At 35.8% G+C, this 14,930-nt stretch overlaps 1 protein-coding gene across 38 annotated transcripts in view; it reads left to right on the forward strand.

The window, feature by feature from the left end:
- Positions 1-14,930, forward strand: part of Huwe1 (HECT, UBA and WWE domain containing 1) — a 134,633-nt gene that overhangs the window by 80,092 nt on the left and 39,611 nt on the right. For 36 of the 38 annotated variants that reach the window (XM_030251448.1, XM_030251434.1, XM_030251447.1 and 33 more), the window contains 14 exons: positions 202-324; positions 1,616-1,853; positions 2,203-2,433; positions 4,706-4,828; positions 5,207-5,302; positions 5,868-6,137; positions 7,508-7,660; positions 8,793-8,920; positions 9,114-9,195; positions 9,854-10,030; positions 10,141-10,300; positions 10,864-11,222; positions 12,947-13,142; positions 14,045-14,212. In XM_030251448.1, the coding sequence (XP_030107308.1) occupies positions 202-324; positions 1,616-1,853; positions 2,203-2,433; positions 4,706-4,828; positions 5,207-5,302; positions 5,868-6,137; positions 7,508-7,660; positions 8,793-8,920; positions 9,114-9,195; positions 9,854-10,030; positions 10,141-10,300; positions 10,864-11,222; positions 12,947-13,142; positions 14,045-14,212 (2,504 nt within the window). The remainder of the gene's footprint in view (positions 1-201; positions 325-1,615; positions 1,854-2,202; positions 2,434-4,705; positions 4,829-5,206; positions 5,303-5,867; positions 6,138-7,507; positions 7,661-8,792; positions 8,921-9,113; positions 9,196-9,853; positions 10,031-10,140; positions 10,301-10,863; positions 11,223-12,946; positions 13,143-14,044; positions 14,213-14,930) is intronic. The other 2 variants (XM_030251444.1, XM_030251445.1) reach the window with 1 other exon arrangement.

A 14,930-nucleotide genomic window follows, 5' to 3' on the forward strand; every position in this document is an offset into this window, starting at 1 on the left:
TCTAAAGGGTTTATTGTTAAACAGTATTTAAGTAACCTTCTAATTCTTAATTGGGTGGCAGATATCACAGGAGTGCCAAACTAATCTTTCACCTAAATACTTTGCTAGCCTTTCCTTTAGATTTTTTTTTTCACTTAATTTCCTGTTGCTTTTTTGTGTGTATCTTAAAGATGTTTGTCTTTTCTTTGTTTTATTTTTTAGGCTGACGTTCTTCATCTGTTCAGTTGGATTCACCTCTCCAATGCTCTTTGATGAGAGAAAGTATCCTTACCACCTTATGCTGCAGAAATTTCTCTGCTCTGGTGGTCACAATGCTCTTTTTGAGTAAGGATCATTTGCTTCACAAAGAATAGTTTCTTGAACTTTGATCTTTCCTATGTGGCTTACCTGCTCACAGCTTTCTAAGTCATTTATCCTGTGATGCTAGGATATATAAAGAGAGCTATTAGTTGTATCATTTTGTGTTTTATGAGCAAGCCATGTATTTCCTCTGAAGAAAGTCTGCATTTCAGCTAGAGAGGTGGTTGAGCAGAGAAGAGGACGCTGCAGCTTTTTCCTGGGACCCATGTTCTATCTCCAATACCTATTTGGCATCTTACTACTGCCTGTAACTCATTCTAGGGTATATGATTACCTCTTCCTTGGCAATAAACACACACATGTCAACAAACACTCATAAAAGTTTTTTAAAAAAAGTACGTGCATGAGTGTATATAGGATCTCTTGTTTTTATATTTGGCTTTCTATTCCTACTACTACACATTTTTTTCTTTGAGTACAGTAAATTTGGTTTTTGTCTGTTTTACTTTACTTGGCCAAAACATTTTAAGATGAACTTAAGCAGTTTGAGTGGATTTTTTAAAGTCTTTAAAGCATATGTAAATGGCATGTTAAAAGTAATAAGAACTTCACATGAGCCTAACTTAATACATAAAGTATTGACCTTTGTCAAGAAAGGTTTCTTCTGCAGTAAGAAAGACAATTTCAGAAAACCACATCCACTCAAAATGCTGAGTTATGGAGCCTAGTTCTATTGGATACATATACAAAATAACTCTGTACCTAAAGCTCAGGGAAGATTGTAGAACAAGGGGTAGGAAAATTGTAAGAGCCGGGTATCGGGGACTGTGACCATAAAGTTTCCCCAGTGTTTCAGCCTATACATGAATTGAACAGAGAAAACAACAGTAGATGTTCCAAAGTGTGGGGAGAAGGCCACAAGGACTCAAACCTATACAAAGGTCTATACAGGCTATTAAGGAATGCTCAGAGTGTGAGTTTTCCCTAGGGAAGAGCGTAAATGGTCAGCCCTGAAAAATTTGCATACAATTAACATTATACAGATTGAACATGTTATATTTATCAATATATGAGTATACATGTATATGCATTTATAGCAACAAAGAAAGAGGCCATGAATTTGAAAGAGTGAGTAGTAGTATATGGGTGTAGTATTGGAGTGAGGGGGAGGGAAGGAGAAAGTGATACAATTATAACCTAAAAAACAAAATGTGTACGAAGAGGATAAAAGATAAGGTACAAGTGTATTAGTGATCTTTCAATGTAAAATACTAGTTAATACTCTATTTACATGTTTTGTCTTATTTGAATTTAGAACTTTCAACTGGGCTCTATCCATGGGAGGAAAAGTTCCTGTTTCTGAGGGATTGGAACATTCAGATCTACCTGATGGTACAGGAGAATTCCTAGATGCCTGGCTTATGCTTGTAGAAAAGATGGTAAATCCCACCACGGTGCTTGAATCTCCACATTCGTTGCCTGCTAAATTGCCTGGAGGAGTCCAGAGCTTTCCACAATTTAGTGCCCTTCGCTTCCTTGTAGTAACTCAAAAAGTGAGTATTCTACATTTTAAAACCAAAGGGGGAAAAAAACTCTTCATGCTAGGTAGTTATCACTACACTCTGTCCATATTAAAATGTGAATTTTGAAAAACAAATGGACTTGGTTTTCAGATTAGCTTTTTTTTTTAACAAAAAACTTGAAGTACATGCTTCTGATTGGTTCTTCTTGTTGACTTAAATGTTCCCACCCTATCATACCCACCATCTACATGCCAGTCTAACTCTTTGTTGTTGTTGTAACTGACTCATTGTGGAAGGGGCATGTCTGTGAGTCTTATTTTCCTTCTGAGGATTTGAATTGATGGGGAAAGTCATCATACACTTTTCAAATGGCTTACAGGCAGCCTTTACTTGTATCAAGAACCTGTGGAACCGGAAACCCCTTAAAGTATATGGGGGAAGAATGGCTGAGTCTATGCTGGCCATTTTGTGCCACATTCTCCGAGGGGAACCTGTGATTCGAGAAAGACTGAGCAAAGAGAAGGAAGGATCTCGAGGAGAAGAAGAAGCAGGCCAGGAAGAAGGTGGCTCACGCAGAGAACCTCAAGTCAACCAGCAACAGCTACAACAGGTAGAGTGCTCAGATTCTACACTTTCACCTTATATATAGACTCTAATGCTCAAAAATTTTTGATTTTTAACCTCGTCTCACTGTAGGCAAGACTGACTTCAAATTCTGAGAGTTATTTGCCACTCAACTTGCTTGTAAATTTTCTAAGCTTTCATACCACTGCTTTCCTTGGTTCTTAGTTTCTCAAAGCATTTTTTTCCTAGTGAGGAAAGGTAAAAGGTATGGTCCCAGTACTTTGTGCAGAAAACATATCTATATTTTCATAAACATATTAATTACATTGTTTTCAGGAACCTGCAAAAATTTTTTTGGTAGTACTGTCAACTACTTTCTGGTTAAACGATAAGGCAAACTATTATAGCTAAATATATTCTCCAGTAAAAGACTTTTGAAAAACTATTCACTAAACCTGTATGACGTTAAAATAATAACATTTTGAAAAATAAAGACCAAAAAGGGGAAGTTTCAAAGAGCATTTTAACATTATTTTTCTTACTTTTCTTACTCTTTGAGAATTTTACACATGTATTTTAATCATATAGCCACCCCTCCAACCTCCTTCCCTAGTTTCCCCAACCCATTTCCCTCCTACCTTCGTGTTCTATTTTTCTTTTTTTTTAAATAACCCACTGAGTCCCGTTAATGCTGACCGCATGTATGTAGGTATATGGCCAGCCACTGGAACATAGAAAGCTTAACAGTTGCCAGACCCTGAATTACTCTCTCTTCCCCAGCAGCCACAAACTATCAATAGCTCCTCAGCTAGAGGTGGGGCTTTGTGAACCCCTCACCATCCTTAGTTGAATGTTCATTGGCTTCATCATGTTTCAGGTAACTACAACTCTTGTGAGTTCATGAGTGCAAGGGCCATGCATGTCCAGAAAGCAGCATTTGAGAAGCATTCCATTTCATTTCCCATCTTAAGATCTTTCTGACCCCCTTCCCACCATACTCCCCAAGCAAGCCTTTGGAGGGTGGGTTTAATATGGACTGAGCACTTGAAGTTGCTTATTCTCAATACTTGGAGTAAAAGTCTCTGCATTAACTATTGCCTACAACAAAAAGAAACTTCTTTTAAAGGCTGAATGCAACACTAATCTATAGGTATAAATATTGAAAAGTTAGCTTAAGTACATGACTTTCTCAGCCATGGGCTTTTGACCAGGTATATATATTGGTCCCTCCTGTGGACCAATCCTCAAATCCAATGAGGAAGCAGTTAGTTACCTCCATAATAATCATGCCACCATTGCATGGGGTCTGTATTGTAGCATGCCTGGATTCACAGCCGGGTAAGTCTGTTAATTACTTTTCTCCCCAAGTGACCTACATAGCAGTTTCTGGCACTGTGAAAGCTAGCCAGCATCGAAACATAATCTAGCTCCATTATAATTTGATTTCTCTGTGTCCTGTAACCAAAGTGTGTTGCATCTTCAGTGATGGGGTCTGAACAACCTAGCTAATCATTGGCAACCAAAAACAAAGGTAATATCCTGTGCTGTTTAAAGGGACACTGAGGCTTCTTGAATTATAATACTTAGTAACATATTCCATGCCTGGCACTAAGATTTTTATTTAATATGATCCATGTCTTCTGGGAGCAATGTTTTCTACTCGTGCTAGGTACTTCCTCAAATTTTTAAGTATGAAGTTTCTTTTATTCAAATCTGTCTTATATATATATATATGCCTTGCTATGTCTTATTATAAAAATAAGTTCTTGTTTAGGAATTTTGAGACTTTATACTAATATATAATAGTATATATAATTGTATTCTTATTCAGGAAATTAGTCTATTTTAGTTGGATGCTATGGTATAGTTTTTTTTTTAATATACAAACTCTTATAGGTATATCTTATTTCACAATCACTTTGTGATCATTGAAATCCTTGATCAGTTTTGTAGATAGATTTTCTGTTGTTACAAGTTTCTAATTCAGAATACAGGTGCCAATTTATACTTCAGTGTATCTCAAGTTATAGTAACCATCTACCCTGGCCTCCATTTTGAGATGATGAAATTGAGACATATTGGTTCTTTTCATCAATAAGCAACTTTAATGTTTGGATATTATATAACTACCAAAATGAAAAGAACATTGATGATAAATTACTGTTCTGACTTATAAGTACTGTTAGTTCACATAAACAAGTTGTTACTTATTTTTTTTTCTGTTTTTGTTTGTTTGTTCGTTTGTTTGTTTTATTTCTCTGTTAATGTGGCTCTGGGCTCTTGGTTTTTTTGTTTTGTTTGTTTTGTTTTTAATATAGCTCATGGACATGGGTTTCACAAGAGAACATGCCATGGAGGCACTGTTGAATACCAGTACGATGGAACAAGCAACAGAGTACCTTTTAACCCACCCTCCTCCAATCATAGGAGGAGTTGTTCGGGTGAGTTGACACAGAAACATCTTAACATTTTACTGTATTACTTTAGCTGCTGAGCCTTTTTTACCCACGTCCTTTGCCTATGCTTTATGTACTAATTCTGAAAGCTTCAGAAGCTGCTAGGATCTTCTATTCCCTGGCCATGCTGCATTTTTTTTTTTTTTTAGTGCTTTGTTTGCAGAATTCTTTCTTACTTAATTTTCATTGTAAATTTCCCCATTGTCCCTGTAGTGGTTGGAACCCACATAAGCCTTATTTTGGTTTAATTAGAGAGAGTAATATTCCAGTCTCATTCCCTTTCCTTATGAGAGTTTGTTTTAATTTAGGTTTTATTATTAGGGGATTTGTATATTTATTGGATTCTCTGTTGTTACTTTGTAGGATCTTAGCATGTCAGAAGAGGACCAGATGATGAGAGCAATTGCTATGTCTCTGGGACAGGATATTCCAATGGATCAAAGGGCAGAGTCACCTGAGGTAACTAAAGTCTAACATTCAAAAGTATGTTTTCCCATTAATCTGTGTATTTCTGTGAATACTATTTTTTGTATTCTGTAATCACTATACAATGGTAGGAAAAGTTGGGGGAGTGAATACTTATTCATCTCAACGTTTTGATATACTCAGCTAACTTTTATCAACCAAAATGAAGCTGTCGATGATTCAAATGAAGTATTAGTCTTTGTTGTCAATAAAACCCAAAATGGAACTAGTAGTAACCAGTCGTCCAAACTTAGCTATATGATGTTACTTAAATTTACCACACTGGAAGGAAACATTGGATAGGATCTAAAAATGAGTTTTCTTGAGAATAGTACATACGATGTTATAAATTTCAACTGACAAAGTTTTTGGGTGCTCTTAGTCTGTTTTTCCTATATTGCATTAACCTCTTTAGCTATTATGTTACATTCGTTGCCATGTCCTTTTGAAATATTCAACTTTTTAACAATGTAGATGATATTCAAAGACTGAATCAGGTACTTAATTTTTTATTCTTTACCTCTGGCATATATTATCCCACTTCCTTTTCTACCTCCAGGAAGTTGCTTGCCGGAAGGAGGAAGAAGAGCGTAAAGCTCGAGAAAAACAAGAAGAGGAAGAAGCTAAATGTCTAGAGAAGTTTCAAGATGCTGACCCCTTGGAACAAGATGAGCTCCACACTTTCACAGATACAATGTTACCAGGCTGCTTCCATCTTCTTGATGAGTTGCCTGATACAGTGTACCGTGTTTGTGATCTGATCATGACAGCTATCAAACGTAATGGAGCTGACTATCGTGATATGATTCTAAAGCAAGTTGTCAACCAGGTAAGTTCTCAAAATACCGGATTTGGTAGTAAAGTTGTTTTACTGTTATCTGTCAACTTCATTTCTGAAAAAGTCTTGCATTCTACACCATATGTTTATATTCTGGATTTGAATTCTTTTGTTTGCAATCTAACTCTACTTGGTTGTCTTCCTCAATTTATTTATTTCACACGAAAAATAGTCTTCAGAAGGTAAAAGCAGAGTTACGTAGAATAAAAGTCTTATGTTTGAGGTAAATTACATTTCATATTAAGAAAATACTCATTTTTTTTTCCCGTTGTATGACTTTCTGATGGATATTCAACCCAGTTTTGTTACTATTTTTAGTGTTTGTTTCCTCTCTGTTCTAATTATTGGGTTGGGATAAGAAACAAAGTATCCCCAATCTACACTTCGAGAAATATCCCTGTAGCATTTATTTGTATATCTTTATAAATTTGTATCACTATATGTATTTAAGTCTTTAAGATTTTGTTTTATAAAATCTTTTCTTGGGTATCATTTAAAAGAAGAAATCTGTGGAGACAATGAAAACATAAGGATTGTTTGTTAGCTTTAAAAAAAAAACAAATGGAACCAATGTGGTAGGTGTATCACAGGAATATGTGTGAGGGGTTACTTACAGGAGCAGAAAGAGCTGAATGACAGTTATATCACTAAAGCTTACCATGGATGATACCTCACAAAAATTGGGAACCTGGAACACAGTGTACTACACTAGGCTCAAAATTATCTTTTCTAAGTCAAGCATCTGTTTTTTTCTAGACAGCTGGCCAAAGCATAAATTTTTAATAAATAGAAAGATAATCATAAGGAAAACTAGATACACAATCTTTTAGTGAAATGTGTGGTTACACAAATTAAATTAGTTTGAGGGAGGTTAAATTTTAATAAAGATCAGTGATATCCCTATACTAATTTTAAGGAATTGAAAATTTAATAATTAAAACTATGCTTCTATTCTAACATTTTAGTAGTTATTTGAAGTAAAGATTGGCAGAATCTTTTGGAAGTTTACTATGTATACCAGAAAAGTTTTTTTTACATTCATGCTGGTTTAGAATTCAGGCTTTCTGTAATAAAATTTAAGAATAGCTGGTTTAGCAAAGTGTAAAAGTAATTACCTGCCAAGAACCCACATGGTACACACAAAAAGGAAATTAAAAAAAGGTGTTTAGAATGATTGTTAATGATTATGTCTTCTTTTGAAACATTCACTATCATAAATAGGTTGTTATTTCTACTTTTCTGCAAATATATTGAGGTTGGAGGGAATATGTTTAATATTTTCACAGACTGGGTTACTCTATATGTACATGACTTGGCTGCTTATTTTGTGTTTGTGTGTGTGTGTGTGTTGCCTTTTTTAGGTGTGGGAAGCTGCTGATGTATTGATCAAAGCTGCTCTTCCTCTAACAACAAGTGACACAAAAACAGTTTCAGAGTGGATCAGTCAGATGGCTACCCTGCCACAGGCCTCCAATTTGGCTACTAGAATCTTGCTTTTAACACTACTTTTTGAGGTAACAGATCTTTTGCCCTGTGTAATCCACTTATTAAAGAATTACCCAGCACTTAGCAATACATTGAATTGGAGAGAAGTACAAAATATGGTCCTTGTATTTCATGTGTACCAATAGACTAAAAATGTACATCATGAGGTTAGGGGTAGAAGGTTCTGTGTTGGGAAAGTTTATATATATCACTTATGAATATAATGCGAGAAGAACTTTTTAGAACAAGTGTTAAGTCAAAAGATGATGGTCAGTTTCTGTCATTGTAGTTGAGTATGTACATGTGTAAAAGCCATATACACACCAGTCAGATACCATTATAGAAGGGGATTTCTTCGTATAGCATTGCCTGTCTAGGAATTAGCCCTGTAGACCAGGCTGGCCTTGAACTCAAAGAAATCCACCTGCCTCTGCCTTCCAAGCACTGGGCTTAAAGATATGTGTCACCACTGCCCGAAAGTAAAGAACTGCATGTTTATGATCCTCTGTAGCATTGTAATATTTTAAAAAAAAGGTGATTCATAGGATCTCGTTTAAAAAAATTACTAATTTTTCCTTTCTAGTCTTTTTCATTTAAATAATCATGATTGTTTCCCTATATCATATATATACATGTTATTTTTTCTAAATAACCATCTATTGTTACTTATAATAGTTTTCTGTTAAAAAGCAAAACACTTTAATAGTACTGCTAAGAATCATTATTTATTATCTTAGTTTTCTTGGAATATTTTAATGCTTCCTTAAAAATCAAAAACAATTTAAATGTTAAGGCTGCATAGTCACTACTGAGTGGTAGTGGTGATGGGAGGCAGAGGCAGGCAGATCTCTTGAGTTTGAGGACAGCCCAGTTAGTCTACAGGGCTATATAGAGAAACCCTGGCTTACTAAAAAATAAAAAAAACAAACCAAAAGAGTGTGTAGCCTAGGTGACTATTATGCCTGATGCTATGTTTAATCATTACAATGACTGAGGAAGTAGATATAACTTCTCTTAACTCATGAGGAAACCAAAATGTAGAACACTCTGAAGTTACTAATCTGAGTCCACATAGCTCAGCTCATAGGTAATAAGGAATAGAATTTGCATTTAATTAGTTGTATAAATGTTAACCTTTGTTTGATTGTCTTTTTTAATCAGGAGTTGAAGTTACCTTGTGCCTGGGTGGTTGAATCAAGTGGCATTCTTAATGTCCTAATCAAACTCTTAGAAGTGGTTCAACCCTGCCTACAGGCTGCCAAAGAGCAAAAGGAAGTCCAGACCCCAAAGTGAGTGGCTCTTTATCTATCCTGGTTTAACTTCTGTTTCTCTGAGACTTGGCCCTTGAGTTTAGGGTCTGAATCACTTTTCTGAAGCATATGTGAAATCCTGAGATCTTTATTTAGACAACTATAAAATACCTGACATTTTCCGAATTTGTGTAGTTTTCTGCCTTACACTAAATAAATAATTTCTTCTTAGGTGGATCACCCCAGTGTTGCTCCTTATTGATTTTTATGAAAAGACAGCCATCTCATCAAAGAGAAGAGCCCAAATGACTAAGGTATGTGAAGCACTATGTCTTTGTTTTACATGGCCATTTCATTTCTTGTGGCAGTAGTAGACAGGAAAAAGTAAAGATCAGAAGTGAAAACTGTAAAATCATCCCACAAAAATACAACTCTTGAGGGATTTCATTAGTTAAGTTTCTCTTTTAAATGAACAGTTCAAGTTGTTGTTGTTGTTGTTGTTGTTGTTGTTGTTGTTAGCAGTAGCAGCAGCACCATTGTCAGTATTTTTGGAACCATTTGGTAAAGGCCTCAAGATCTTACTATGGGAATTAGTATGCTCTTTGGCTACTTGAAAAAAACTGCAGTCTCTCTAGAAATATTTTCCTGAAACAAAGATTGTAGTATTCCATAATATCTCAGTAAGTTCTTAGCAGCATTTGTTCCTTATATCTCTCATGATCATAATTCTTTTATCAAAGATAATTTAAAACAAAAGGAAGAATAGGTTGTCAAGATAGGAAATTGTCATGGGTTTTTGGCTTGGAAAAAGACCAAGAAATGAAGAAAGGCCTCTTGAAAGTATATTAAATGCCCAGTACATTTTTTTCCTGCATTAGTTTTAAGCAGCTGTCTACTGATAGCTGCTGATTATTTTGACAATAAAAGTTGCAGGAAATATGAAGATACTTTATGCATTTGCATTTTATTTAGTACCTACAGTCCAACAGCAACAACTGGCGCTGGTTTGATGACCGCTCTGGGCGTTGGTGTAGTTACAGTGCTAGCAACAACAGCACCATTGATTCTGCCTGGAAATCTGGAGAAACAAGTGTAAGATTCACTGCTGGCCGACGAAGATACACTGTCCAGTTCACTACAATGGTGCAGGTACATGCTCAACTTATAATGTAAACTTTATTGAAAAGGGGATAGTCCTCTCAGGCTAAGGAGTAGGACTTTGTTTTTTAAGGACAGCTTTGTTTTGTCTGAATTCTTAGGTTAATGAAGAAACAGGAAACCGACGCCCTGTGATGCTGACTCTCCTCAGGGTGCCACGACTGAGTAAGAACTCAAAAAGCAGCAATGGACAGGAACTAGAGAAGACACTGGAAGAAAGCAAGGAGACCGATATCAAACATAAAGAAAATAAAGGCAATGGTATGTGCCTTACATTTTGCATTTGTTTTTCCTTCCAAGTAAGTGGTTGCTCTTGCTGGATATATAGCTCAAGCTAGTCTCATTCAAAATCCTTCTACCTCAACCACCCAAGTAGTTGGAATTAGAGGTGTGCACTTTTTGTACCATGCATTTATTTTTAATCCTTTTTTTTGTTTTAACTCTGAAAGAATGGATTTGTTTAATTGTATTTAGTACCTTTGGAGGCCAGAAGATTATATCAAGTCCCCTTTAAGCCGGACTTAGAGATAGTCATGAGCTGCCCCACAGTAGAGCTGGGAACTGAACTCAGTCTTCTGTACATGATCTTATTCACAGAGCCATATCTCCAGCCCCCTCATTATGAGTTATATTAACATGATTTAAGGTAGTATGGCTTATTATCTGAAACTCAAAGAGACAGAGAGATGGTCTTTTCCTAAGACCTTTACATCTGGTCTTAGAATTAGGTGTGTTTTTCAGCTCAAGTGATGGCTGATTATTTTGGAAGGAGAGAGATCGAGTGAAATGTCAAATTGAAAACACTTTTTTTTTCCAATTTGTAGATATCCCCTTAGCTCTAGAGAGCACAAACACTGAAAAAGAGGCAAGCCTGGATGAAACAAAAATTGGGGAGATCCTAATCCAGGGCCTGACAGAAGATATGGTGACTGTTCTAATCCGTGCCTGTGTGAGCATGCTGGGAGTCCCTGTGGACCCAGACACTTTGCATGCCACCCTTCGTCTCTGTTTAAGGCTCACCCGAGACCACAAATATGCCATGATGTTTGCAGAACTGAAGAGTACACGAATGATCTTGAATTTGACCCAGAGCTCAGGTTTCAATGGGTTTACCCCCTTAGTCACCCTTCTCTTAAGGCACATCATTGAGGATCCTTGTACTCTTCGTCATACTATGGAAAAGGTCAGTATTTTTGAAGTCTTGTGCCTGTCTGTATATTTGTTTTTTTTTTTTTTCTTTAATGTTCCTGGTATGTTGTGCACTGATGGGCCTTTAACCATTGTAAAAATTAGAAAATAGGTTCTTATATTTTAGAACTAAATGAATATATCAGTGGAAGAAATGAAAAAAATTATAAAAATATTTACATTAAGTATAATTAAGAGATAAATATCTTAATCAGCAAATCTTTGTACCTCCTAAAGACTTTTGCTGAATTCTTATTCTTCTTACTAAATCATTTTCAGTAATCATATAAATATTAGTAGGTTTCACCCTCTTTCTTGGAACATTAGAATTTTTTATTCTTCCTTCAAGATGGTTTTGCATCACGTGTCCAAAATCACGAGACTTAGAGCTGTTTAAGGCAGCATATTTGAGGTCAGTGGGGGAAGAAATAGTTACATATAGACAGAATTTGGGCTTTAAAAAACCCAAATGTTTAAAATGCTAAGGTGATGTATATACAGAACATGATTGAATGAAGAGAATCTTTGAAAGACTTAAGTATTAAATTGAAGCAGACTACAACAGGAACAAAAGAAGATAAGTAGCAAAAGGCATTATTGGTAAGGCTACATCATTGTAGGACAGTTTCATGGTGCAGAGTAAGAGAACCTTCTAGAAATTTTTTTTTAAACTTACTTTCTTGGTGGCACATGCCTTTAATCCCAGCACTCAGGAGGCAGAGGCAGGCAGATTTCTGAGTTCAAGGCCAGCCTGGTCTACAAAGTGATTTCCAGGACAGCCAGAGCTATACAGAGAAACCCTGTCTCAAAAAATCAAAAACAAACAAAAAAAACCTGTGTCTCCACATGATATAGTCTAGGTTTAAGACCAGTTTAGCTGTTTAAGCTGTTGCAGTAGTTTGGCTAAATTACACTGCAAGGAAGCAACTGCACCAAATCTGAAAATTTGTTGGTATGTATGTACAAAAAAGTACAGTGCCCTCAAAGTCCAGTAGATCTCCTGGAGCTGGAGTTATAGCCTGTTATAACCTGTTCATCTTGGGTTCTGGCAACTGAATTTAGTGTCTCTGCAACTGTACACACTCTTTCCATTACACATCTACATAATCTATAGCTAAAGATTTGCCTCATGATAAATATTGGTTATACAAAAATACATAGAATATAATATCAAGAAAATACAAGTCTAATATCAAGGAGTAGACAACTGTATAAAGTATAAATCATGGCTTTACATATAAAGCAAAACTTCTGTATTTTAAATTAAGAAATATAACTGGCTAGATAAGCCAGATCTTCTAACAATTACAATATGCTATACTAGATAACATGAGTAGTTTGTTAAAATACAATATCCCCAAAAGATTATATATTTCTAAAAGTTTTTAATCGCAGGATACTATACATAAATTTGATAGCTCTTTTAGCTGTCATCTCAAAGTGATGATTGACTAAATAAAGCATGAAGAAATTGTTCTATTATGTTAAATATAATTGAACTATTATAGCTTAAAATCACAGCATTTGCGGAGTCTTAGAGCCTACACTTAAATGTGGAAGCTATATAGCATGTGTAATCAGATGCACCTCAATAACATTCATGTAAGAATTTAGTTTTGAAAACCTTTATGACTTGTATATGAGACTTATTTTAATTGTAAAGAGTCTTGAAGAACAAGCGTATCTTTCATTACTTAAATTGACAATGCTTTTTACTAGGTTGTTCGCTCGGCAGCCACAAGTGGAGCTGGTAGTACTACATCTGGTGTTGTATCTGGCAGCCTCGGTTCTCGGGAGATCAACTATATCCTTAGAGTCCTAGGACCAGCTGCCTGCCGCAATCCAGACATATTCACAGAAGTAGCCAATTGCTGTATCCGCATTGCCCTTCCAGCCCCTCGAGGCTCAGGAACTGGTCAGTTTCATTTGCTACTATTCTTTCAGAAAATTCTCTTTAGGCAGATATTGAGACATTGGTTGAGCATTTGACTTAGTAAATTCTGTATGTAATTCTCAGTAATTTCTCTTGGCCTCTTAATACAACTCCCAAGGATTCACTCTAGTCTTTACCTACAAAGTGTTCATTTTGATGTGACAATAGAAGTTAAATTAACTGCAGTTGGTTTCTGTATAGTGCGATCATTGAAAAACAATTGTTTGTTTGGGTGACAGAATCCAATGAAAAGTTTACAGTGCTACCTGTATTCTTACCAAAAAGTTAATGCCTGTATTTCATTGAGGAAGTAATTACATTTATATCAAATTATGGAAATATTTTACTGAACAGCTAGCCTAAACCCATGGTAAACACGAATTGAAAGGAAAAATTGAAGTATCTCAGCAGATGAGAACGGTCACTTCTACTTGGATTGGATTCTGGATCCATTTCTAGGAGACTTGTAGGATATATGAAGTTTCTCAGAAGTTCATACAGACATTTAAAAAATTGTGAGATTGTTTATTGAAATATAAAAACATTTCACCGGGCAGTGGTGGCGCATGCCTTTAATCCCAGCACTTGGGGAGGCAGAGTCAGGTGAATTTCTGAGTTCAAGGCCAGCCTGGCCTACAGAGTTAGTTTCAGGACAGCCAGAGCTACACAGAGAAACCCTGTCTTGAAAAACTTAAAAAAACAAAACAAAATTTGTTTATAGTTTATAAAAGGTAGATTTCTTTACTATAAGACTTGAACTTAATTTTTAAAGAATTATTTCTCCTGCTTTTTATGTACTACACAATCCTTGTTCTGGGTACTTTCTTGTTGATAGTGAATACCAGTGTTCTATTGTCTGACTTTACTGTTTAATTTTGGCCTAGCTTCAGATGATGAATTTGAGAATCTTAGAATTAAAGGTCCTAATGCTGTACAGCTGGTAAAGACAACACCTTTGAAGCCCTCATCTCTGCCTGTCATTCCTGATACTATTAAGGAAGTTATCTATGATATGCTGAATGCTTTGGCTGCATACCATGCTCCAGAGGAAGGTATGTATCTGCAATTGGTGTTCTGAAGGCTATATTATCTCGCATGAATCATTTCAGCTAGCACATGGCTTAGTAAGCATTATACCCACAGTCCTGGAATCAAAAGGTGAATATGATAGGGATGACATAAATGGCCCAGAAGGTAAGAACACCTGCCACTCTTGTAGAAAACCAGGATTCAATTTCCCAGCATTCACATCAGCCAACCTCAACCACTTGTGACTCTAGATTCAGAGGATCCAATACCCTGGGCACTGCAGTCACCTGCACACAGATGTGCATGCACAAACACACATACATAAAATTAAATCATTAAAAAACAATTATGACAAATAATACACACCTGAAGAGACTTACTTACTATAAAATACAAGAGGTGTGAGAATAATGGTGAGTCCTTAAGATAATGTGTGTAAATCTGTTCTGATAATGGTTCTTGAATGATATTGATGAAGAGTTTACAGAGTGTCTGTTGTTTGAGAAAATAATATACCATAAACAGAAAGCTGTGAACAAAAAGTTCTTGGTATTTGTTCACACAGCATTGTGTGATCAAATACCAAAAATTTTTTTAAAGATATATTTTTATTATATATGTAAGTACACTGTGGCTGTCTTCAAACACTCCAGAAGAGGGTGTCAGATCTCATTATGGATGGGTGTGAGCCACCATGTGGTTGCTGGGAATTGAACTCAGGACCTCTGGAAGAGCAGTCAG

This window comes from Mus musculus, chromosome X (genome assembly GCF_000001635.26).
Source record: "Mus musculus strain C57BL/6J chromosome X, GRCm38.p6 C57BL/6J".
Lineage (NCBI taxonomy): Eukaryota > Metazoa > Chordata > Mammalia > Rodentia > Muridae > Mus > Mus musculus.